This window comes from Perca flavescens, chromosome 5 (genome assembly GCF_004354835.1).
Source record: "Perca flavescens isolate YP-PL-M2 chromosome 5, PFLA_1.0, whole genome shotgun sequence".
Taxonomy (NCBI): Eukaryota; Metazoa; Chordata; class Actinopteri; order Perciformes; family Percidae; genus Perca; species Perca flavescens.
Genome location: NC_041335.1, coordinates 25,263,528 through 25,289,290, shown reverse-complemented (window position 1 = coordinate 25,289,290; position 25,763 = coordinate 25,263,528). Strand labels below are relative to the sequence as shown.

The window sequence follows — 25,763 nt, the reverse complement described above, 5'->3', positions numbered from 1 at the left end:
CTCAGTGAGCCCTTGTACTTTGACAAAGGCTGCATGGGAGAGCGATCTGAATATGGTTATTACGGACCAACAATGGGACCTTGCTCTGGCTGTGGTTTATTCTTCCTCCATATGTGCACGTCATGGCTTAATCCAATGCAAGGTCCTTCATAAAGTTCACTATACAAACGCAAAATTATCCAAAATATACTCCACTGTCCGGGACGCCTGTAACAGGTGTAACCACTCTCCTGCCAACCATACTCATATGTTCTGGTCTTGCCCTAAATGAACTACTTTTTGGATGAGTATTTTTGACACCTTGAGCAGAGCCTACGATCGCACTATCCCCCCTAACCTTTTGTCAGCCATTTTCGGCATTTCCTCTGACGCTGACCTCCCTGTTGTACTAAGGCAGGTCCTGGCGTTTACATCTCTGCTAGCCCGGAGACTGATCTTGCTCAACTGGCTCTCCCGCCTCCCCTACACACGACCGTTGGATTAAAGAGGTGCTCGACAATTTAAAGCTTGAGAAGCTTAGATCTTCACTGAAAGGTTCTGTCTCGACATGGAACCCTTTCCTAGAACTCGTTGACTCCCTCAGCTTATCTCCAAACTTGGAGGACTGAGCTCCTTCTGGACTGTTCCTATTGACGCCAGCTTTTTTGGTTTTTGTTTCATCTCCTCTCTTCTTGTATCTCTTTTAATTTGTCTATCTTTGTCTGTTTTGGACCTGAATTGGGTTGGTTTGTGGGTGGGTAGGGGAATTAAAGGGAAGTGACACACTGTTTTTCACTATGCTTTGTTCACCATGGCCCGTGCTGTATGTCACTTGTGAAAATTTAAATAAAAAAAGTTGAAAAAAAAAAAATCTGTTCACATGATATTTATTGATTCAACTGTTCAGTTTTATTTATACATGTTATCTGTAACATGATCTGTCTAAATGTTTTTTTAATAAAAATCTCTGTACACTGCCAGGAATTCTGGATCCCTTGATTTTATTTTAACTTGTTTTGCCTTTTGTCACAGTCACATTTATTGAAAAACAATGGTCTGGTTTTGCCCTAAAATCCCTGTGTAAAATGTTTGATTTGATGTAAACTCCTGGTTAGGCTGTGTACTTTTTTAGAAAAAAATGCTGAGGACCTGCAGTGTTAGCTACTGCTCTGTTTGTGGGTTTATAGGCAGTGGTTGTCTGCACAACATGAGTGCGTAATGTCTAGTTGAATGGGTTAAATAACGTTAAATTGATCTAAAATATTTGCCAAAGCACACATTCATATTTATTCACAGAGCAGATTCTGGACCAAGTGCTTTTCTCCCCAAATTCTCTCAGTAGCTGCCCACAAACATGTGTTGCACCAGACCTCTCAGTGTAAGTATTCATTAGTTGTTTTAGCCTCCAGTCATTTTCCACTTGTTTCCCAAAGCTGGATCACATTATGCCACAGAGAATTCCCGTGCCAGAAATGAGGAGACCCACTTTGATAAACTGATTACTGACCCTATTTGCTGTTATTGCTGCACCCCTCCATGCCAGTGTCTTGGAGGGAGTTCAAACATTCACAAATCTCAGGAATGCACAAGGTGACAAATAACTATAGGATTGGTGTTGAGGGGGGATCATATATGCATACTCATTACCACATCACCGCACGTTTTAAATGCAAAAAAGTGCACATTATGTAGATCATATCCCTGGTGATTTATTGACTGCATCATGAGGTTACATACAGACATATTAAAGACAATTCTAGGAAAGTACAGTGCTACTGGAGACCAAAATAAACTTTAGTTTAGAAATATAAGTAAAGTAAAATAAAAAAGTTTAGTCCAAAGACATACTTCTTAATGATTTCATTTGAATCCATGCAGGACTTGCACCCAGTATCCCCTGAGTTAAACTTCCTAACCCCAAAGAGAGCAGAGAAAATGTAATACAGTGCTGTGTAGCCCGTGTATGGTGCAGAGATGATCATAAAATAGTGTTCCATATGTTGCTGTTGGCCCTGACTGTCATGATGGAATGCACTGCAGCATTCCTCTGTATTAATCATTCATCACGGTGATTCCTTAAACGACCATTAAAAGACAATATACTGTAGCCTAAAGCGGATGGTTTCCTGGACTCTGGATTCCTATAGTTCACATCACTTTTGTTGTTTCCAATCTGGAGTCACAGTCACGGGCCAACTTGGATACATTTGGTAACGAAGACAGTCTTTTGCATTCCGTCTTTCACCTTCTTGTCTTTTTTCAACTCTCCCAATTTTTCATGCCTTTGCTGAGATGGCTGTTCAGAGAGGCGGGATAAGAGAACATGAGGGCCGGAAGCCTGTGGTGTTAATGTTCTCCCCGTGGTCTTTTGATCTGGCATCAGGGCAGCTGTCATTGATTAGTGTGTTTGTAGATGATTACTGAGGGAAGTGGGTGGTCAGACACAGGTCATATCTCTCTTTCTCCCTCATTCACATTTCTGCCTCCACACACATTCAAATCCTCCAGCAACCTATTGGCAGTAGTGATGCAGACCAGCATGACAACGTTCATATTTTCTGATAGTATTATCAGCAACTTTACTATTCAAGCTCTCCTGCTATCTGGGAATGTTGCAGCTCTAGAGTAATGGGGTGATATTAGGAAATGATGTCAGCATCTACAGGCCATGCCACGGAAGTTACCTCCCTCCCATTTTGTTGTGGTCTGTCTGTATGTTTCCCGTTTGTTTGGGAACTAATCATTAGTGCAATGGTTGCCACATGGAATATCTGGCTAGGCATTAATGGTTGCCTTTTGTCCCTTCCTACCTCAGAGGGCCAGATAAGAATAGACTTACCATGACCTGAACATTCACCAGGGTTTCTCACTACTTACAGTTCCCCACCAGTAAAGTCAGTTTTTGTAAATTGATAGAGTAAGACAACAGCATTGCAGAGGAGAAAGTGGTATTTTATTTTCACATAATAGAGTTCCTATAAAAAGTAAAGAATGCAAAGGAATGCTTGCCTTGTAAGTGTTCCCTTCCAGTTAAATATTTCACAAAATAAATAAATCATTACAATACAGTCAAAACACAGTGGTTAAGTATCAAACATTTGCTTTAAATGTGTTGTATCCTCTATTATTTAATGCTGTCGTGATAAACTGACCGATCATTTCCCTCACCTTATCCATTTCTATTTCTCACCTTTATGTTGCAGATTATGTGGTGTCTCAGAGGAGAATATGCATTATAAATAACATTGTCTGCATCTACCGCAGTACATTAGCTGGGACAGTATCTTCTGTGTTGTCCACATTACACAAATCCTCCAATTGCAAACTGTTTGGCACAGAAAAAAAGGATAAATATTGCATCCTGTGCCACAGAATACACAGATATCATCTTCACCCACTAAATAAAACTGTAACAGTGTTAGTGCCTTGTTTCCAAATGAGAGATTTCTCAGAAAATGTCTTTATTTTACAGCTTTTTTAGTATTGAGAACCTCTCTGTCCAGTGCTGCATATCCTCCTTCTCCAGTTAAGTCCTCCAGTTCACACCATAATTGGAAGGAAGTGGGTGGCCGTGTTCTTCCTGCGGGTTTTCTTCCCTCTCAGTGGCTTCCCGTGGACATTCAGACCCACAAACATCTGCCTCTTCTTGTTCCTCCACTCAGCTGATGCATACGTGTTGTAGCCATTCTCCTCAATCCGCTCCTTCAGGGTGCAGTCGACACCAAACTCTCTCTGGAAAAACAGTAGGTATCATGTTTCATTGTTATAACCCCGGTATACGAAGTTAAGGCAAAACCCAGATCATTTTCTTGTGCAAATCCATTTTGGTTGCTCATGGCATCTTGTTTATTTACTACTCCTTAATCTACATGACATTTTTTTACTTTGTGTGCTTGTGTAGAAACTAGTGTGCACGTTGAAAATTTCACAGTTAGAGGTTAACATGTGTGCACTGGCCTGGTTGTGATTCAGAGTTGACCCAGCAGTTAGGGAAGTAAAGATAAGGCCTCTTTTGATAAGGACAGAAGAATTGAAAACTATCTCTCTCTCTCTCTCTCCGGAGCTTTTAGATTGACCCCTGACCCGGATACTAACCGCTCCGTACAGCTCTCCCTTCCTGTTGATAGCCAGATAGTAGTTGCTGTTTAGCCCTTTGATGGCCACCACTCCCACGTCCACCGATGTGATTTCCAGAATACCTAGGATTCAGCAAAAAAGATGGTTATATCAATATGTGTCAACATTCGGAGTGAGCATAAGTGCTTCTATCATTTGTGCAAGTAAAGTGATTTTCCAGGCATGTGTTTCTAAGCAGTTTGAGCTGAACTGACAGAGAAAAAAAACAACCTTTAAAATGTTTTTAGTTCAGAGAAACAAATAGAAAACAAAGGAAGAAAAGATGGTAAAATGTTTTCCCGTCTCATAGTTACTGTAGATAAGAATTTATACTCTGGGATAAATCCATAAAGTTTAACAGACATCGGTGAGAGTAACTAATGGATAAAACGATTGCATGCTCATTCCAGGACAGGGAACACACAGTGTGGGAATTTTGCGTGAGGCCACAATTATTCCTTGAGCACATTTATCATTTCAGTGATATTATAAAGTTACTTTACAACCTACACCTGTGTAACAGATTCCAGCTGCACAGGCCATTTAGTTTGAAAATTAATAGGTGGATACCGCAGAGATTCTAAGGTTGTTTATGTTCTGTTTGGTATTTAGGTTTCCAAGTCCCTATGCAAGCAATTCAGGTTTCTTATAGGCTATTAGAGTGGCTAATTTATACCCAAGTTAACAAAGGCTTGCTTTTGCCGCAGACAGCTGTCGTTACTTGTGTAGTCTAAGTATCAGAGGTCAGAGAGATATAACTTCCTAATGTGTCCTTTGACCACAGAACCCACTTGTCTTGTCTTATGCTGATGTGTGTGTGTGTGTTAACCTCCCCTGTTCCCATGACATGTTTTATTTCATGCCTCCCTCCCTGACTTCCTTTCCCCACTTCCTGTGAGCTGTCGTTATTTTATCCCGATAAGCACACACGGTTTGTATGCACACACACATTCAGACACACACTTCAGCGTGGGGTGTGAACTCCAGAGAGTCGACGACATCCTTTGATCAGATCAGCAGCCCCCCTCTGTCTGATGACTGTTTGTGTGGCAGCCTGCTCCACTGTCAGACCCACTCTCCGGTGGCTGGGGGGCCAGTGGAGGATGCAGGTGTGCCCCCAAAGAACAATCCCCCTCCTAAAAACACATCAGCTTCTCTCCTCGTCCGTGAGGTCTTGACTGTATCAGTTTCTAGTTCAAACAGTGGCACCTCGGGGCAGTGAGGTCTGAAGTGGCAAGGCAGTGCTGGTGACTGTGACACAACGGCCATTGAAGATCTGAGAGGAGCTGGTTTCTCTATGGGATCGAGTGTCAGGTATGGAGTGAGGATGTAAGACAATCTATGGCAGTCTCTGGCTGCTCTGTAAACATGGGAGGGATGAAAGGAAGGAGAACAGAGGAGGACAGAGGAGCCATGACAGTGAGACTGGGGGTGGAGTGAGGATTAGTAAGACTGTAATGATCACTGATCAAAGTCAGCCACCGGAGGCAGGGGCGAGACAGGTTGTATATACACACGTGTGTGTGCGCGCGCACACACACACACACACACACACACACACACACACACACACACATACACACATGCGCGCGCGCACACACACACACACACACACACACACACACACACACACACACATGCATACACATACATACAGAGATGATATTGTAACAGGTGAATGTGCACTTGCACACAACTTGCAAACGCTACCTGGCTGTGAAACTACAAAATCTCCATTCACTGCTCTCTGCTGAATGCTCAGCTTGGCCGACAAGTGAAAAGTAATGAGTTTACGGCTGTGAGTATAGGAAAAAGCCATTAGCGTCATCTAGATTACAACATTAGGCCTTAAATGTCACACCAATGCTTTGTATGTGGTACATTTTTACAAACCACATATGGAACATGTAGCCTTAAGTCAGCCAAGTTCAGCTGTTTATGTGGGGAGACAGCCGTTTTTCTTTTGCATGCTGTTTGCTTTTTTTGTGTGGCTTATTTGATACGCTCTGTTTGGAGTTACAACAGTAAATGGTGCGTTGGTTGTGGAATAGAAGCAGACAATGCCAGTGAAAATTAAAGGTGGTTTTTCCACAGTGAGATGCCAAAAACCATGTGCTTTGCAGCTTGCATTGTTATTCTTTCTCACTCTTACTTCACTCCTTTTTTTAAATTAATGTTCAGCAGCCCGACAAAATAACCTTTGGACAGATAAATTAGAAGCGTAAATCAGGATATATAGTAATAAAACTTGATAAGGACCACACTGAGTGTATTTACACAGAAGGGATATCCATCTTCTTCCCCACCTCAGAGAAAAGTTAAGCATCTCTCCTCAAACCTCCATAAGAGCACCATCTGTTTTATTTGCCCACGCAAAAGACTGTTGCTTTGATTACAGTTTTCTTCAATTGCTAAACGACAGTGGGCACAACTGAAGCCACATGTGCAAAACTCAAACTACAGTCTGCACTACCAACAGGCACCTGAGCTAAACAGTTCACATCACTTGCAAAGCTCATTCCAAGCAGCACAACTCTTCACACACGTCTCTAAACACTATGAACAATCCTCACTGAGATAACACACAGAACACACTGAGAGTACAAACACTAGCGTCAAACACCAATACAGAAATTACAAACATTTCATCTTTACAGTTTGAGTGACTTCACACTACTCAATAGCTTCTTTAAAGAAAAGATATTGATTTTATAATATACCAATTTTACGTAAGGTAAACAAGAAGGAATGGAAATCAGCAATTTGCCTCAATATAGTATTTTGTCTCTAGTAATTTATGGAATTACTGGGAAAAAAAACTGAAGGTACATAACAGTAACAAAAGAGTTTTCTTCATCAAATTGGATGTCTGCATCATCTCTAAATACAAATGAATGTGGAGTTTCCATTGTTTTCACCTCCATTACTTTCTGAAAAACAGTAAGAATGCAGTTTTACTATCATAAAGATATAGTGTCTTTCACTTTTTTTTTATAGCTGTGTATATAACCTCAGACATCTTACCTGGACGTATTGGTATCTTTGCTCTTTTACCTGTTTCTCTCAAATGGTACAGTGTATAATTGTTTCATTCTTATTTGGTCTTTCTGAACTTTCTCTGTATAAATACCGTACATGTTCCCTAACTTGTCTAAAACAAGACACCTGCTTAGGCTTTCAGCTAAAATTGCAGGCAGCAGTGTTTGATAGGCACCAGACTGAAATCTATTCTGTTTTGGATGTGTGGTTAACAGTTTTGACAGAAGTGTGGTAGCATTTGAACAAAGTGCTGTAAATCCACAATGTTGTGCAGGTTGTGGTTAAAGTCATGGGATAAGTGTGTAGAGTTTTGAAAACTGTGTTCAAGCAATGAAAAACGAACTAGATTTTGGTCCCCATGAACTGCTGCTGTGCAGACTGTAGCTAGAGTTTTGCACGTTACTCCAGTTGTGCCCACTGTCGTTTAGCAATCAAAAAAAAAAAACTAAAAGAGATGAATGTGCACAAAGATACACACCTACACACACATTCACATATACTCTGTACATACGCAAACTTCTTGAACCATGTCCAGAAGCATCTTGCGCACATGGCCTGGCCCCTACAGCACAGAAACACAACTGGTGGCCCGACACAAATACACACACACATTTACACACATGATCTTGACAGGCTCACCCTCTCACACCATCACAGCCGTGGATAATTACCCACACTCTTTTTACCATCAAGCTTTTGTCTTTAGTCTTATTTAGCAATGTTTCACTCAGAGCTACTAGTTGTCTATAAATTCAGGAGAACTCAGCTGAGAAGCATAGATATTTTAACTAGACCACGCAGATGGCTACTTAGCTGACTTTAACATAATCTCCCTCCCTTTCTCTCTGCCTCTCTGTAACCTCAGCACAGGCTCCCAGCGGGTTGGAAAGCCATGTGGGACAGTTTTGCACTGGCATCCCCATAAATCTGTGGGAGGCTGGATACTGGCTCTTTAACAGACAGTGAGCCGGGTCCTCGCAGGACCACAGGCAGCACCCAAAACTAAAGCCTCCCCGTCCGATACACCTCTTTGACAACGCGTTATTATATATAAATTCATCCATTGTAAAATGTAAATGCAGTGTGTCTTTGCCCTGAAACTTCTGGCTCAGGAAAAGGCAAGCCGTTCTCGACTCATCGCAAAAAAAAACCTGGATATTTTATTACTTCAAGGGACCATCGAGGGTCTACAAAGGACGTCAGCCCTCAGATCATGTCTAGCCCTAGGGGCCAGAGCAAAGACTGAAGCTGCTGTTGTGTAGTATCCTTTACCGTGAGAACCTGATATAAGGGCACATAATCCACACAAAGTGTCCTCAGAACCCCTCAGGACACAGCTTTTTGATGGCACCACCATTGATACAGAAGACATGTGGCTTTGATGTGGCCACAATGACGTTCAGCCATGTCATTCATGAACTTGTACCTCTAGAGAGTCCCCTGGTCTCCCTTTCACCTCCATCCCCAATTCTCTATCTGCACTAACTCAAACTGACTTTTGAAAAAGGCAACATATTCTTAAAACTGAGACGTTGCAAGTCAATAAAAAATCAAGACATGGGGGTAAATCATCCTCTAAACATACACAAAGTTTAAGGTGAATTAACACACCACTATTATGATAAATGGAGTCAGACTTCCTTTTGCCACTTCAGTTTTACAGCTTAAAATAAACTACTACTGCTATCAAAGACGGCTGTAAAGGCATCACGATGTAATACGGTCAGTAAATAAAGTTGCCTCTGTCATGACCTTGTCAAAACAAACATCTCCCCTGACAGTCTGCCTCCCCGTGCCATTTCCCCTAAGTCACTTTGATTGAATGTATGGTTTAGCTCTCCCAAGAGGAACATTAAAAGGTTCCACATACACTGACTCGCTATGGGGTTGTGGGACAGAGAGCGAGAGAGAGAGAGAGAGAGGGAGGGAAAGAGAGAGAGGGAGAAAAAGAGCAAGTGAGAGATGCGTGTGTGTGTGTGTGTGTGTGTGTGTGTGTGTCAGTAATAAGCGAGCACATGTGTCTACGTCGGCTGCTATATGATCACACACCCACTGGAGCATGTGAGTGCCCGCTTGCTGATAGGCACACACACGTAGCTCGGTGGGAATGCTGGAAGACTAATGAGAATACTGACTGATATCCCAAAACATACAACATGTAATCACTTTAAAGACTTGTTTCTCCGAGTGAGCACGTCAAACTGCTTTAAACAAATGTCTGATCTGTCACTGAGGGTATGTAATTTGCTCGACGTTAGCTGGCAGGCGGGCAATCTGAGTGGGAGAGTGAGAGAGACACAGACACGGAGAGGCATTATGAGGGTCTAAAAGCATCAGTGAGACAGACATCTATATCCTTAACCCCCCCTCTCCAAGCCCTGTTCTTCTGTGGTTGTTATCAGTACTGTTTACCCAGGGCTGTGAAGACTGCCTGATAATGACCTGGTTATCTGCCCCTGCTCCTTTTTAAGCCATCTGAGAGCTACCATCATTGTGCTGAGTGTTTGGACAGGAGAGATATCAGTGGGATGTCTGGTTTACAACAAAAATACGACTCTAATTGGGGATTGCTTCATTCAAACTACCAACCAATGGACAGGCTGGCAGTCTCTGGAAATGAACGAAGAACTGTTTTTTATTTAAATTCATATAATGTTACGGCAAGATATACATCAGTTAATATATTTGTGTTGGTGCTCTGTAACTTTTTTGGGGGTAAGACAAGCTTTTTTTCCCCTAAAAGAATGAACACCTGATTTCTCAAAATAGAAATAACCAAACATTTAGGGTTTCTTGGTGCCAGAAATGTCCCTGACTTAAAGTAATCAACAGGTGCTTTTTGTTATGCGTAATATACTAATTCCTTGAAATCCAGACAAAGTCAGAAATTCTGATGGTTGCAAAGGTGAAAAGCTTTGATTTTACACTGGCAGTTTGAAAGGTTAAACTGGTGTTTTAGCTCAAATGAGCATTGTTTACTGTGGGTCCCATTTAATTTAGCAGCCATCACAGGCTCAGATCACTATTTGTCTTCTGATTCCTTCTTTTTTAGCTACTTTTGTACATTAATCAACACAGTGAGTTACTTACTGAGGGGGTCATCCTTGCTCTTGGTTCCATTGACCTTTCCGTTCTTATCGATCCTCAGGAAAAACTTCTGGAAGGAGAACAGCTTCCTCCTCCGCATGTCCCCTTGGAGATGATTGTAGCTGCGCACATGCCTACCCTGCGGCACCCCAGTCCGACCCAGGGGGACCCCAGTGGCCCTGGGCCTTGAGACGACCTCAGTCTCAGAAATGTTCAGTGGAACCCTGAGAGTCCGTGGGTTGGCGAGCCTCAGTCTGTCTCTGCGAAGCTGATGGCAGGCCGCCTCGGGTAGGGAGAAGGAAAAAAGCACCAGGGCAAGCAGGAGAGGCAAAGACAGGGAGGAAAGCAGTGCTGATGATGGCCTTAGTCTGGAGCTGGTTGCACTTCCAAAAAGAGCCCCGAACCCAGCCCTGGAGCAGTACGAGGCAGAGGCAGCCTTACTCCCTCCAGCAGCCCATCTGATCATGGTAGTGTGCTGTGTGGAGGACTAGAGGCAGCCTCAGAGCCTGGGACATGCTGCTGGGGGCGAGGATAGGCTGGGAGGGCAGGGAGGGGAGCCCTCCACAGTCCAGACTAGGCGAGATGGTTCTCCTGCAGAATCCAAATTATTTAGCACCTGGATGAAATTCTTAGATGTCCCTCTGAATAATGTTTGACAGCGTAATGACTGTTCAACAAGTCACTGTGTCTCAAGCTGATATTCCACTGAGTTCTCTTCTCCACTGTTTTCAGATCAGATCAGAAAGTCTGTTTTGGAAAAATAAATCGGTCTGAATGAACAAAGATTACATAAATAAAATAAAACTACACACCAATTACTATTTTCTAGTAACTAGTATTCCGGTAACAAACTCTGTTTTTCCACTTATCTTGTGTTTTCTAATTCATTCTAAATTGTTTGTGAAATTTTGACTATTGTCCTTGGCTGCTCCAGTGTGTATTTCCAGGCAGTTGCTCAATTTAAGAACAAAAGAAAAGAAAAGAAAAAAATATGAAGTTCACTGATATCCAGGTAGAAAGTTTGCCATGTGTAAAATTCCTCAGTACCAGTGGAAATTAAAAAAGGTGTATCACACAATCTACCTGTCCAATAGCTGCTACACTCCACATGTGCAGGAAAGCATTTTCAGATTTCCCTCTGAGGAGGAAAAACAGGAATCAAGATTTAAAGAAGAATGCTGGTCAATCCAGGCGCATGTCAGATAATCCATCTGTCTTCTTCTGTTGCTCTGCTCCTTTCTCACTCTCCTCATCACTCTCTCTCGCTCGCTCTCTCTCTCTCTTTCTCTCTCTACCCCCAAATGACTCCACCTTCATGCAGCATCGAGGTAACGGTCTGAGGAGGTCTTTCTCTCTGTCTAGGGTTAAGTCAGAGTTGTTCGCCTCCAGTTCATTAGGTCCTTGATATGAGTCCTGGTGTGATCTCTTCACATGAATGGTGATCATAGAAAATGACTGTAGTGTGTTGTGTGTAGCTGTGTGACTCTGTTAGTTATTTGATCCCACCCTCCTCTACTCAACTTCCCCTCTCACATATGGGAGCAAGTACTGTTCTGCATGTGTGTGTGTGTGTGTGTGTGTGTGTGCCATACAAGCACATCTTACGAGAGTGTGTGAGAGGTGATAGCAGGGTTTATCTAAGTAGATGCAGAGCAAGAACAAGCTGTTTGGTAGTATTGGATCGGTCCCTATGGCTACAGATTGTACTGATGATTGCTGTATTGAATTATCAAAGAGTGGATTTGTTTTTACTGTCTATGGTTGCTATAAATTGTGTCCACACAGTATATGTCATGTTTTCCAGTACATAAACGTGCCTCTATGGTTGAGCATGAAGGGGGATAAGTGTGACATATTGAAATGTATCCACTTATTACTCATTACGATGTGATAATCCTGACAAGTGGACATCTTCCTCTATCTCTTCAGATAAGAATCATATTGAGTTACTATTGCCGGTTCCAGTCTGGAAGTTGCCTTATCACAGCCATCTTCTGTTCTCTCTCTTTCCCTCGTGGCACTTTATCGTGTGTTATCTCTCCTGCAGCGCTGTAATGCAATGAAGCTCTCCAGTTTCACTCACCAGACCTCTGCCTTCCTCTGTGACTCAGGTGTCTGAGTGGCCCTTGGTCAATGAGACTCTCTTTTACGAACCATGCATAATTTGCTGCTCAAGGCAAGGCAGGCACAGGATGGACAATGTCATAGTGACTAGACAGCAATGTACAGTATGTGCAGTGAATGTGCAAAATATTACAAATAGTCACTGTTCTCACGAAGTACAATGATGAGGCAAAGCCAGATTAAAACTTTATCTCTTATTGGTTTAATTGATTTTCCTTATTAAATCAACACTGATACACACAAGAAGTTCGACAAAACATTTCAGACATTGGATGGTGCAAAAAGGGCTGCAACCCAACACCAGTAAGTTATTTAGAGGCTTATTAAGATGCTAACAATGATGGGGCCATATAGTGACATTTTTACCAATCCACTGTGATAAACACAGCGTGTGCTGGCAGTCTTATCTATCCTCCATGATCCTTGTGTCTTTAATGTTGGGTTCTGTCCTGTTCTTTGCTTTCTTTCTCCTAAGTCCTAGTTTTTAGTGCCTGCTTTAATGTCTGTCAACGATCTACGACCAGAGCAGTCCGGTCTTAACTCTGGTTTTGGCATGGCATCTGGGGATACAAACAAAGCTATCTTATCATTGCTTCCTTTGTGGTGTCCCTTCCCACTGTGATAACCTGAATCAGTGCAGAGGAAACAGAGCTGGGAGGAGCACGCATCATTCATATTGATTATTGTTGCAGCAATAATAGTGGTAAAGTCTTTTTAGATTTACTTGCATTACAGTACCTAAACTAGCCTCCACCTAACCTAAATTGTATTGGAATTATTTAATCTAAATTTGAATGTAGATTTCTTGAACTATATTCAAGGTTTATAACTTCTTGTTGTTAAATAAGAATATGTTTTTTCAAATTTTACAGTCTGCCATTTGTCTGCAACACATCTAGTTATACTGTGAAAATAAACCCTAAAGACATTATTACCAAATGCACAAATGTCCATTTTAAGTAATTAAATCTAGTGACGTAATTGTATTTTATTTCTCTTCTTTAAAAAATTCCCACTGAGGTTAAATACTTTATTTATGCCAATTCCCAGTGCACTTTGATTTTTTAAAGTAAATTAAGTGACAACTTCTTGAAATAAACTCTCCTGGGTCAAGATAGTATCTGCTGGGTAAATAAAATTCATGAACCATGTTTAAGAAATAAAAATAATGTTTTGGATACAAACCCTATACTTTCCATAAGCAGTGTGAAAGCTAAAATACTGTAACATGGCTCAAGGGACAGCTCGGACCAGAGTGTTGCACTCTGTTCAATAAATCAGATTTGCATTTGAAATAATTTCACATTGAAGCCATGTGTCAGATTCTCAGATCAGGGTTCAGAGACTGAAGAGTCTAAAACTGTGCAGATATACCTTCAGCTCTTAGTGTTCTTTTCACTAAGACAGTAATGTCCTCTGTAAGTGCCTCAGAGGGATGTAAGCCTGCAATGATGCTGACAGACTTGCAAGATTCGCAGGAATTCTGTAGAGGCCAAGGAGCAAATTCTTTGTAAACGTAACCGTGCCTTTGTTTTTTTCTCCTAAACGCAATATAAGTGAGATTTGCAAGGTTTGGAGTCTCATCTCCTTCCCTGCTCTACAGCTTCAGCATTTAGTGTATCTTTATAGATCTATCTCCTTGAATTGCATTTCAAAGCAAAACAATAGGCAATAGAACAGACAATGTGCTTCTGATCCCGCCCTACAGGCTGTGGCTCTAGCTGGGTTCTTATGCTACTCTAAGAACATAATTACAATAAAGGCAATGAAAAGTCAAATACCGGAAATTTATACGCGTCAGTAGAGATTTGATTTCACACAGTACCAATTGCCAAAAAGAAAAATGAATCAAGGCGAAACACATGGAAAGATTCCCTGTTTTCCTTTTAGTGTGTAATGTCAGTCAGTTTCACAAAAGCAAACTCGTTTTTCCACATTTGTCTTTGACAAAATAGTAAAACTATCAGGTGTTGGTTTTGTTGTATTCAGATTAGTAGACTTTTACAATGACCTTAACTCACTACTTATGTTATCACTGCAAATACCACAATTTAGGACAGTTATACCATTCACTGAAAGTCTTGTGTTTTATGGTATTATATTTGGTGTGCACCTGCGAGGCACCTTGTAACCCCAGTTATAAAATGCACTATAAAAATAAAATTACTTATTATCAATGTTGTTGCCCCAAACTTTGCATGTATTCCAACATGATTTATTGGAAGAAACCAAGCAACCCCCATATAGCCCAGTGAATGATCCTTTGTTTCATAATCACATTTTCAGACACTGCAACGATTTGACTATGAGATTGGCAGTCGAATCAGGCTCCTTAGATTGAACAATCGACTATTTGGGGTCACCCCTACAAGAAATACATATGAATATATCCAAGATGCATGCAATGATCACGTCATGCAACTGCTGAATTAGGATACTGCCATTTTTTTGGTCCAATTCACGCACTGATCCACATCCAACTTAGTTTTCGTTTGTTTCTAAAGTTAAATGTTGGCTTGTTTGTTAAATCCTGATCCTTGTGGCAGCAGGTGGATACAGCACCGAGTACCATGCAATCTGTGGTTCTGTCTGCTCAACATACTGGTGCATTAGCAAGTTGAACTGTGGAAATTCATGTTATTCATGTCATGTGTCTTTGATTTTGCTTGGCCTCATTGTGAGTATAATGCCCCTTCCCTTTTGGAACACTATCATTAGGCAGATGTTTTACGAAGAACAGCACCTCACTCCCAGTCACTTAAACACAAATCCATATGTGGCATATGAGGGAGTCAAACGCACAACTCAAAAACAACCAAACTGACCTATGGGAACCATGTGTGTGTCTGTCTGTGTTCCCTGGGGCCCGCTCTGTGTGTGCTGGGTCAGAGGAGGCCGAGGCTTTAATAAAGGAACAGGCCTGGTACAGGGATGCCAGTCTGACTGCCTGGGGACATGCAACCTGATGGGGTCCAGATGAGAGCCACCAGACCGGACTTCTTCCTCCAAACCAACAGCCAATTGGTGCATGGATTATGTTCCACTGCCTTCTTCCTCAAGCCTCTCTCTTGGTTTACATTGGGATCTGTGGGGTAAACCACCAGATTAAAGTAACATTCTCCTTTAATGGTACTTTAAAGTTTTTCATAGATCACAGGAAAATGTGTTACCTCATGTTCCAAAAAAATATAACATGCAAACATATGCTCGGCTCACGCTGGAGGCCTCTTTTCTTCTGTTGGTCATCAAATGTAAATATTTAATGTGTTCCTGGCCGTTGTGTTGGGGGGTGTCTGGTAACCTACAAGATGAGGTTGCTGCTTTACGGCAATCAGTAGATGTTTGTCATGTTATCTTCCCCATCCTGAACAGGCACTTACATCATCCTCCTCTGCTGAGTGTCCGTTTCAGCAGGGCAGAGGAATTTACTTACAGGTCAGACACTGGATCACCTGATGTGCACATACTGTTTATACTGTGGCAGCTGTCCCTTTGATATCTCTGGGTGTATGAGGTGAATTAATGAGCAGGACTGCTTTATGGAAGAAGAGGAGTTCTAGTATTTTTTTGCATGTTATCAGGTATTTAATTTAAAAAGAAGACAATCCTGTCATGTTATCTATTTGACATTGGTTTGGTTGCAATGTATTATATCATGATATTGATATCATGAAATAAATAAATAAATCAGTGGGATAAAGGATTGTATCCATGTTGCCCAGCCCTAAAGATAAACATCAAATACTTTGATGCACACAACTCCTGACAACGTAACAATGTGATATAGCAAATGCATTGTCAGATGAAACTAGATGAGATATATTATAAATAGCTTATTTGCGCATAAATGAGAATTTTGCATTGTGCGCTGAAGCCTAACACTTCCTCTCTGCATCCAAAAGTCCAATATTAAAAAATTCAATAAATACATTTGTTTAAAAGTCCAATATTTACTGAACATTTTATATATGTTCACAGAGCTTAAATTGCACAACAGCAATCTGGTATTTTGATATACCAGTTTGATTTTCTAGTCCTTTTTTGTCAGAAATAAAAAGAAACAAACACAAGCAATTTTCTTCATACTTGTTTAAAAATAACAAATGGAACGCACTAGTTGCTGAAACAACAGAATACACACCTTAACAGTTAGATTTAGCATTTACTACTTAGCTGCCAATCGGGCATGCTCTAACCATTATTATAATATGCCCCAAACCTTAAATGCAACACCTGTTTACTACATTGTGAAGAGAAAGTCTGAACATCACAAACAATAAAGTAGACCCTTAACTATTGAATCCAAAACCACAACTGTTTGGCTTTAGAAGACTTGCAATGTGTTGCACAAGCTGTTCAAAATTATTTTTATGGCCATTCTTGCCCTTTTAAGAAGTCATGAGCCACTTACTGTATGATAATGTTGTTTACAGCTGAAATGAGCTGTGCCAGGTAATTCACTGTCTGTTACACTGACATCCGCATATTAGTGATTTGATTTTGATGAGTAAAGATGACAATATTTTTTTAAATGTGAATGAACTATTATTTCATTCTTTTATACACATGACTTGCTCACTGACTTTTTTTTTTTTTGCTCTGCTCTACAGTATGTCTACTGTTAACCCCTTAACGCCAACTGTCGCTAATTTGCATCAAACCCCTTCCATTCCGACTGCAGGCGAGATAGCGTGTGTATTCCCCCCAATGCCGGTGTGTTTACATGCGATACATACCTCGGAACCTTTTGCATGCACTGGTTTCTCGTAAAACCGGTCGGAGTGGGAGATACATCCGGTTCACGGAAGCGAAATTAACCATAACCCTAACCCCTAACCCTAACCCTAAACCTAATCCTACCCCTAAAACTAACCCTAATCCTAACCCTAAAGAAACTATTGTCAATGTTAGGGAGTAGGAGAGTGTTTTCTTTCTTGCCGTTGTCAAGATCCATGTATTTGTCATTTACAGTTTAGAAGTTCTAACAACTTTGTGACATGAATGAAATCTACTATGTGTTTTATTCATTTTACCATTTTGTAAAGAATTTTACCATAATGCCTGTTGTCGCTAATTTGCATCATACCTAAATTTATATCTATTCCATATGCTATAGACAAATTAACAATCTCAACTTAATAGGCATCAGCTTGGAGCCAGAAACACACATAATATTTTGTTTATATAATTGTGAATAAATTCAGGCGTCAAGGGGTTAACCATCCAGGATTCAGTTAGGAAAAATTTCTAGAACACTGGTAAGGAAATTTCTAAATCATAAATAAGCTTTAAAAAAAATAAAGCCACTGTGAAGTCAGAATCTGATATTTTCAGGCATTTCCTGATTTTGAGCTCAATCTTTTCTTTCCATTGTGCAACATGAAGCAACACACAGTGATGTAACAGAATGAGAAATGTGGTTAGGTAATACAACCGGATGGTGTTTGCCTAGTCATGATAACACACAAACACATACACACACTGCTGGTTTTTCAGGACATCATGCTCCACATTGACCCAGTATTGTGTTACTCCTTCCATTACTGCTGACTAACTCTTGGTCTCTAGCTTGAATGATAGCAGCAGGGTGCATGGAGCAGGGCAGCGTCCGTCCGTGTCAAGTTATCTGGCACAAAGGAGCCTGGGAAATAGGGCCAGCTGAACCTGATCCCTGACACAGAGCCTGGTGCTGCTGATTCTGGTGTTATAGTACACATCCAGCAGCATCTGGCACTCTCAGGTGAGAAGGACTTTGTTGACATGAAAGGTCATAACGCAGAAGACAATGATGCAATGGAGGGTTATTATTGTTGTAGTCTCGCTTTGCCAGACCTCCACAGCGCTGTGGAAGAGGGTCTGGCTAGCCCACACAGCATTCCGGGATGGGAGAAAAACGTTCTCTGGTTTATTTCCATTTCTTTTAACCAATCACAATCATCTTGGGTGGCGCTAAGTGCCGGGAAAAGCCGCAGTGCCTCTGCAAAATATCCTCGGGAAGGAACTGGTTTTGGTGGAACATGTACGATCAAAAGTTGTTTTAGTCGTGCAACAGAAAACCCAGATTGGACAGATAGTCTAGCTAGCGGTCTGGATTTACCCTGCAGAGATCTGAGAAAAGGTTGACCATAGTCCTCGGAGTTTAAAATGCCAACACAAAGGAAGCCCAAGGCAACAGCTATCCGGCCTAAATGAGTGAAATCTGGAGGAATTTCCGTCGGCAACGGAGCAATCATGGAAGTGGAACGTCGAGGATGTAGACTATTACTGTTGTATTCAAGCAATGCTATTGTGCATCTTACAATATCAACTTCATTTTACACCAGGAAGTACCTGGCTTCAAACCTGAATAGGATACTGGATTTTACTTTAAATGTTGGGATGGATTGAAATCACACAGACTAGCCTTCATGCATAATACACACACATTAAAGATACTTAAGATTATTTTTATTTCATGTCTAAGTTACAAAGCAGTTTTGTCAAGAACATCTTTTATCGTCACATTACTGATGGAGACATGTGAAGTACAAATCAGTCAAGGTGATATACCATTTGCATGTACAATGGTAATGCCTGTCCTGTACAACATCATACAAACACAGCGGCCATCTTTAGAGGGACCTGAGAGGGATGACCTGCAACACCTCTTTCTCATTGGTCAATCTCACACCAGAGGAGGAGTACCTAGGTTCGACTACAGAACTGTACATGTTCTGCAACCAATTTAATTATTATTGACAATCAAAACAAAAATGACTAAAGCAGGAACTTGCACCCAGGAAAATGTAAACACACAGTGCCAGCTCTGAGGACAAAACCACAATTGAAGCAAAACAAAGCAAAATATATGAGTTAAAAAAAAAGATTATTAAAACTATTAACAATTTAATAGAAGTCTAAAAAAAATCTTTATTTACATTCTGTTTTTTACCAGTTCCCTTTGATATAAAAATATAACTGGTAACTTGACTGTTGAGCTGTAAATCATCAGCACCATGATTATAAAAGCATCTTTGGACCAGAAAGATATCTACTGTACTGCAGGTCATACGTGAATTTGTTTACTAATAAAGAAGGTGCACACTGTACTGTATGCTTGTGTTATTAATTAATGTATCACAACTGGAGTCACTCTTGTACTGGCTTGAGCTTTTGTAACTTTTGAATTGTGTTTCTTGATTATTTTTTAAATTAGTAATTTGACTATACTTTTATATATGCCGGATTTCGCACGCTGTCCTTAAACATCATTAAACTTGCCTGTTAATAAATTCTCACATTTTTTTCACAAAAGAAATATTTTAATTCTGATAAGCATTTCTTCCCACCTTAACATGGCTCCATGAACATTAAGCTCTAACATTTGTAACAGTTCACATGTGTATTCATCATCAGTGTTTAGGCTGTTCTCTCGCTCATTTAAAAAAAAAAAAAAAAGATTTCTAGCAAAATTTTCATTTGTGATTTAAAAAAAAAAAAATATATATATATATATATATATATATATATATAATTTTTTTTTTATATAATATATATGTAATATTCTATATATATATATATATATATATATATATATATATATATATATATATATATATATATATATAATCTTATTCGACCTAGGTTTGGTTGTGCTGATTAATATGTGCTGGTTATGGTCATACGCACTTTGGTCTGGACGTGTCAGTCCAGTCTGTGTATTGCAAGAGGATACAGTATGTATTACTGTAGTTGGGATGTGTCCATTGTAATTTAAGTGGGTGTATAACCCTAGCTATGACCCACAGGTGACACAACACTGTCTTTGGACCGACCTGAGAGAGCAGCGACCCAACAGCTTCAGCTTGTCACAGAAGAAAGAAGATATGGTGTTTTTTCTGCAAACTGGACCTGCATAAGAAGGAACACAACACAGAGGTCAAATGCCATAAAACACGGCAGTACAGATAATATTTTGTTTATTAAAAGTGATTTTAACCAAGAGGTTTGTCACAAAAAAACAATACTGTAGTGTAATACTGCAGACTTACTGTAATGCCATAGTTTGTGTGTTGATATTGAATCTGCGAGGCCAGACTAACAGACATACAGATTGAGCGTTGCGTACAAACCTGTGTTGGTCTTGCATTCCTGCATATTGCACTTCCTGAGTGTTTCTGGTTTGGAAATATTCTCACAGAGGCTGTTTGGCATCACGGCCAAATCCTGCTCACTCACACAGTTGACTTCACGCTGCTGCTGACCCCCCCCACAACTCACACGGCACTGCAAAGTCACACACAAACAAAGTGATAATTTAGACCACTACTAGCACTATTACAACTTTGTATTGCAAAACAACATTTAGAAATGCCCTCAATGCTTTGAGGAAATGTCAATCGCATGTGACTGACCTTCTCCCAGTCCTTGGCCTTCCAGCGAGTGCAGGGCTTTAGACTGCACGGCTCTGTGCTGTTTGGCCTCAGTGTGGCGCTACAGCGATGAGGCTCTGGACAGTACACCAGCCTCTCCCTGACGCCTTCACCACAGCTGCCAGAGCACTGAAGAAAAAACAAGGATTTAGGGGGGTAACTAGTCTGAACAATAACCTGAACAATCCCGGAAGTGGAACGTCGTGGATATACATTAGGGGGTATCTAATTGGAGAAGAAATTCAATATCCCTACACTTGTATAATATGGAACATGAATGGGACAATATTCACAAATTTGTGGAGCTGGGTGTGACTACACAGGTGAAATATTCTAAATCCTCAATGTAATATACTGTAGTAGAGGCTACGTCTTGCAATAGAACAGCAATAATTGTAAACCTTGGTGGAAATGGTTAATAGAAAATGGGATGAAATCCATCTAAATAACTTGTAAACAGAAAACCAATTATTCACATATACAGCAGATTAGTTATCAAAAGGTTAAAAAAAAAAATAGGCAATTTTTTGTAACATGTAACAGTGATTTATAATTTTCAGTTCCCCCAAATAAACATGTATAATTATTTAAAGCTATACCAAATGAAAATTGAACATATAGAGATTTGATATGTATAATGCTCCTACCGGTCCCCAGGGTGATATACTCCAGTTCATACAGGGCTTTTGGGGGCATGTCAAGGTGCTGAGGGGTCTGCTGGACACAGCTTGACAATGGAAAGGTCTGAGGGGACGTTTACTCTGAGAATCGACACACTGGACATCACGGTACCTCCTTCCCACCCCTGCACAGTAATCTGGACACTGTGGAGAACATCACAGTGCAATAAATGGCTCAGGCATGGCAAGTGAGAACTGCGACAGAAACAAACCCATTTCATCATATGGAAAAGTAATAGATAATAAGTGGAATTATAATTAAGTATTAAGTGGAATTATCAAATTCAGTGACTGGAGGAAATCTAATGTTACTCACCTTGCTCCAGCTGCCACTGTGCCAGGTGGCACAGGGCTGCATGTGACATGTGCGTGCAGGCTCAGGTCTCTTCATTTTGGCACAGTCCTCATCATTCTGGGAGCTGCACTCTACCATCCTCCATATTGCTCCAATCCCACATGTTGTTGAACACTGGGGAGGAAGAGGTATTTTCTGATTAAAACTCGCCTTGGGTTTACGTGTATACTTGGGTGAGAAACTGATTAAAGTGACATGTCAGGCAATAATATTGTAAAGTAGACATTTTAAGAAGCTCAAAAACAACAACCACCTGAGAAATTCTGTGTCTGAGGTTTTACATGTTCTAGCCAGAAGCAAATCCTGCAACCATTTTCTAAATCATACATCATTTGATTTCCTATTGCTAACACCAAAAGCCATTGGAAATAACTTTTCACTAGACCATAAACATTAAAGTGCAGCTAGCTAACCCACCAACCAATTGTCTGTTGCTTTTAAACCACAAAAACAAAAAAAAACTCTTGAATCCCTTTGAATGAAGTTTTCTGATCTAGGTAGCCCACAAAAAAATGACTGGTTATCTTATTTCAGTTTGTGGGTTGGTAGGCACTCCAGATACTCAAATCTATGTGCACAAGCACTGAAAAAGTGAGTTTTTCATGACATGTCTCGTTCAAACAATTTAAACAGAAGGCAACTAAATGTTCACTGTGATAGATTATGTCAATTTGAAGTTCCTGGAGGTCAATTTTCAAAGCTTTCAATTTCATAGCAGTCATTGCATGTCTGGAAGGGAGGATCCATAAGTTATAAGGTAGGCCATGGAAAATGGCCAACATTAAAGCTGCAGTGGGTAGAAAGCAAAAAAAACTTAATTTGTAGAAGAGTGAGACCTCTTCCTGCAGTTCTCCCTCTCCCCTCTTTGTTGCACGGGCAATGCATGTTCAGAACAGCCAATAGAAACATTCTCTCGCTTTGAAATGACCTGTGAGTGACAGTCACATCTAAATTATCTAAAGCCTGATTACAGAGCCAAGAGGAGGTGTAGAAGCCTAGTTTTCTCTCAGACCACTTGAATTACAATATGCTGAAAGATTATTATGGAATTGTCGCCCAACAACGGTAAAATAAAGTTAAGGTTTTGTATTTGGGCTGCAAATGTACTACTTTCTTTTTGTTCTTTCAGATAAAATGGTCATAAAATGTCTGTACCCACCTCGCTCCAGTTTCCTACAACCCAGAATATTTCCTTGCTGACCGGCTCTCTGGCCTTCAGGTTGCTCTGGTCACTGACGGAGCTGCTAATGGGATGTTCTTGTCGCTGGTTTTGATTGTTGGAGCGACTGCCTTTGGACCAGGAAGAGGGCTTTTTAGCACGAGAGACAGAACTGGTTTTTTTGGGTGTCACCACAGGCTTCTTTAGTTTAATGATCTTCACTGTGGACTGGGGTGATGCTGCAGTGGTGAATGGATGAGTTGCAGTTGTGGGAGGAGCTTGTGTTGTGTGGAAGCCAGCTTTCGATGGGACTGCGTGGTACATGGGAGTGGTAAGGGGAACCCTGTGTGTCCAGGGCCTGTATGGATTGATATGAGGGGTGGTGTGAGGGTTGGAGAAGGGATAGTGGTGATTGGTCTTTGCCCATGTTTTAGTACTGGTGTGTAGGGTGGAGTGGGTGGCCGTGGGTGATTGGCGGTGGGTGCTGGTTGTGTGCATTGTAGGTGGACTTGTTTGTAAAGTGGGTGTAATGAGTATATGTGGTGTTAGTGTGGTTGATTTAAGAGGATTTTTGAGGGATGCAGATGTGGTAACATCCAGGTCAATAATCCCCTCATCCTCTGTTTTCCTATCCTTAACAACATAATCATATCCTGGAGTGTACATCACCACATTTGGCGTACTTCCCTCCTCTCCCTCCTCTCTCTCTTCTACCTTTTCCACTCCAGTTGAATTTATGTCCTTTTCAGCAGAACTGGCTTTAGATGGGAAAACCTTTCCTCTCTTATCCTCATTTTTCCTCACTTTAACATTGAACTCTAAATCATCTGTGCCTATGATTTCAGGGATTGTGGTTTGAGGGGTTAAAAGGGAAGTGGTGGTTGGGATGAAAGCAGTTGTAGTTTCTTTGGTGGTTGTTTTTTCTCTCACAGTGGGATCAGCTGTGGGTGCAGCTGTGGCTGTGGTGCTCGTGGGAGCCCAGTAAGGTGTAGGTGTAGGATGCTTGATGGAGTGGCTCTTAGGTGGGTAGATGCTGCGGTACTTAGGAGGAGGCCCAGGTCGTCTACGAAGACTTGACTTAGGGCAGCTCTGAAGGGCACACAGTGATCTTGACCGAGGTTTGGTTGAGAGGTCGCAAGTCTTGGGTGTAAGTGCACATGTGACTGTACGTGAGCGAACACCTCCTCCACATGTAACTGGGCACTGCAGGAAAGAAAGAACACAAATGACACATTAAAGACAAGGCAGAGATCTGTAAGATCAAAGTCAGAGAGAGAAAAGCTACAGAGAAGCAAAATGGAAGTAAAATGGAAATGAACGTGCCTCGTCCCAATCGCCAACATCCCAGTCCTGTCCACATGGTACATCTCTGTTGCATGGTACTACAGGTTTGGGTTTAAGCAGATGCTTGCATTCAACAGGGTGGAGCACCCTTTCCTCCCCTGAAACTGTCCGAACACAGAGAACTGTTCGCTTGCGTGCCCCTTCTAATCCACAGGTGGCTGAACACTGCTGCCAGCCGCCCACCCACCACCTGAAGAAGATGGGATAGACAGGAAAAGAGGTTAAAAAAAGAGAATGCTGATAGAACTGATTTGATGGCATTCAAAAACAATACATGAGGAGCATATGGCATGCAGACATTTGTCATCTTCTAATAATGAACAGGCCTGGGTATCAATTGAAAATATTTGATATTATTGCCAGAGTTTTGGTACTGAAACCAAAACTTTTTTTAAAATACCTTGCTTTAAGGAAAACACATTTTTCTGCAAAACCCTTTTTTCAAAGAGCCAACATTCTAAAATGTTATATATTCTCAAAACATAAGCAACTGTGCAAGTACTTTGACTTATTAAAATACAGTCCAAAACAAGCAAATATTGATGTTAGAATAAGTAAACAAGACTATAAATCTCACTAGGCCATTGATACCAACTTTTAGTAGCCTACTCAACAGTTTTAAATATGTTCTACAAACACATTTTATTTGTTACCAAAAAAAGTATTGAGGTTCCATAACCAGCCCTAAAGATGAAAATATCAGTTATTAAAATAATTCGTTCCATTGGTTGAATTTCTAAATTGTTTGTTATTACAGTGAAACCCAGGGGCAAGGGGGAGAGAACACAATATAAATCTTGCGACTAAGTAATCCTAAAATCCTAAAAAATCTAGATTAGGCAGTGAAATACTTCCTTTTACTTTCAAACCAGCCATAACATTACAGTAGTTAGTTAGATAGCCTGGTGACTCTCCAATATTATGAATGCAATGATCATCAAACAATGGTTATATAACTAAAACCACAGTACAATATATTTCCAGGCACAATAATACTGACATTGACAGAAAAACAGTTAAAGAGCGTTTGGGAGTTAAGGACCTTGCAGGACAATCCATATTCTTGCATTTTCGGTATCTCCCTTCTGGACGGCTGTCTGGGTCACACAAAGACTCATCCACTACACCCACGTCCATTTCAAAACACCGCACAGGCTGGTACTGCTCCCCTAAAACAGCCAGGAAGTCAGAAAGCAGATGGCCAGGTCGTAATTTAAATGTCACTGAAATCCTCCAACTACCATACATTTATGGAATAAGCAAAACCAACCTAAGCCACAGGTGGTGCTGCAGTCTGTCCATGCCCCATGCCTCCAACTGTAAATGGGTTCAATGACCTCATTTCCTGTCTCTTTGGTCTTCTTGATGGTGTACTCATACTTAATACCTAGGTTCTTCTCCTGAAATAGTAACTGGATAGCCATATGAATTATTATGCATCATTTAAACATTACATATTTGACATACAG

General features: G+C 40.8%; 2 protein-coding genes across 2 annotated transcripts in view; both read right to left on the bottom strand.

The window, feature by feature from the left end:
• Positions 1 to 3,049: 3,049 nt before the first annotated feature.
• fgf10b (fibroblast growth factor 10b) lies at positions 3,050 to 10,687 on the bottom strand. Its single transcript, XM_028579156.1, has 3 exons — positions 10,225 to 10,687; positions 4,075 to 4,178; positions 3,050 to 3,711 (listed from the first exon to the last, which is right to left on the bottom strand). Exons 1-3 carry the CDS (start codon positions 10,685 to 10,687, stop codon positions 3,520 to 3,522), a joined length of 759 nt encoding a protein of 252 aa, XP_028434957.1. The 3' UTR covers positions 3,050 to 3,519.
• A 9,282-nt stretch (positions 10,688 to 19,969) lies between these two features.
• The window catches only part of adamts12 (ADAM metallopeptidase with thrombospondin type 1 motif, 12), an 18,892-nt gene continuing 13,098 nt past the window's right edge, over positions 19,970 to 25,763 (bottom strand). Inside the window, exons 16-24 of the mRNA XM_028578295.1 lie at positions 25,565 to 25,706; positions 25,337 to 25,463; positions 24,274 to 24,484; positions 22,951 to 24,153; positions 21,753 to 21,905; positions 21,404 to 21,580; positions 20,739 to 20,885; positions 20,457 to 20,610; positions 19,970 to 20,235 (exon numbers count right to left, since the gene is read on the bottom strand). Of these exons, the coding sequence (XP_028434096.1) occupies positions 20,120 to 20,235; positions 20,457 to 20,610; positions 20,739 to 20,885; positions 21,404 to 21,580; positions 21,753 to 21,905; positions 22,951 to 24,153; positions 24,274 to 24,484; positions 25,337 to 25,463; positions 25,565 to 25,706 (2,430 nt within the window). The 3' untranslated portion in view covers positions 19,970 to 20,119. The remainder of the gene's footprint in view (positions 20,236 to 20,456; positions 20,611 to 20,738; positions 20,886 to 21,403; positions 21,581 to 21,752; positions 21,906 to 22,950; positions 24,154 to 24,273; positions 24,485 to 25,336; positions 25,464 to 25,564; positions 25,707 to 25,763) is intronic.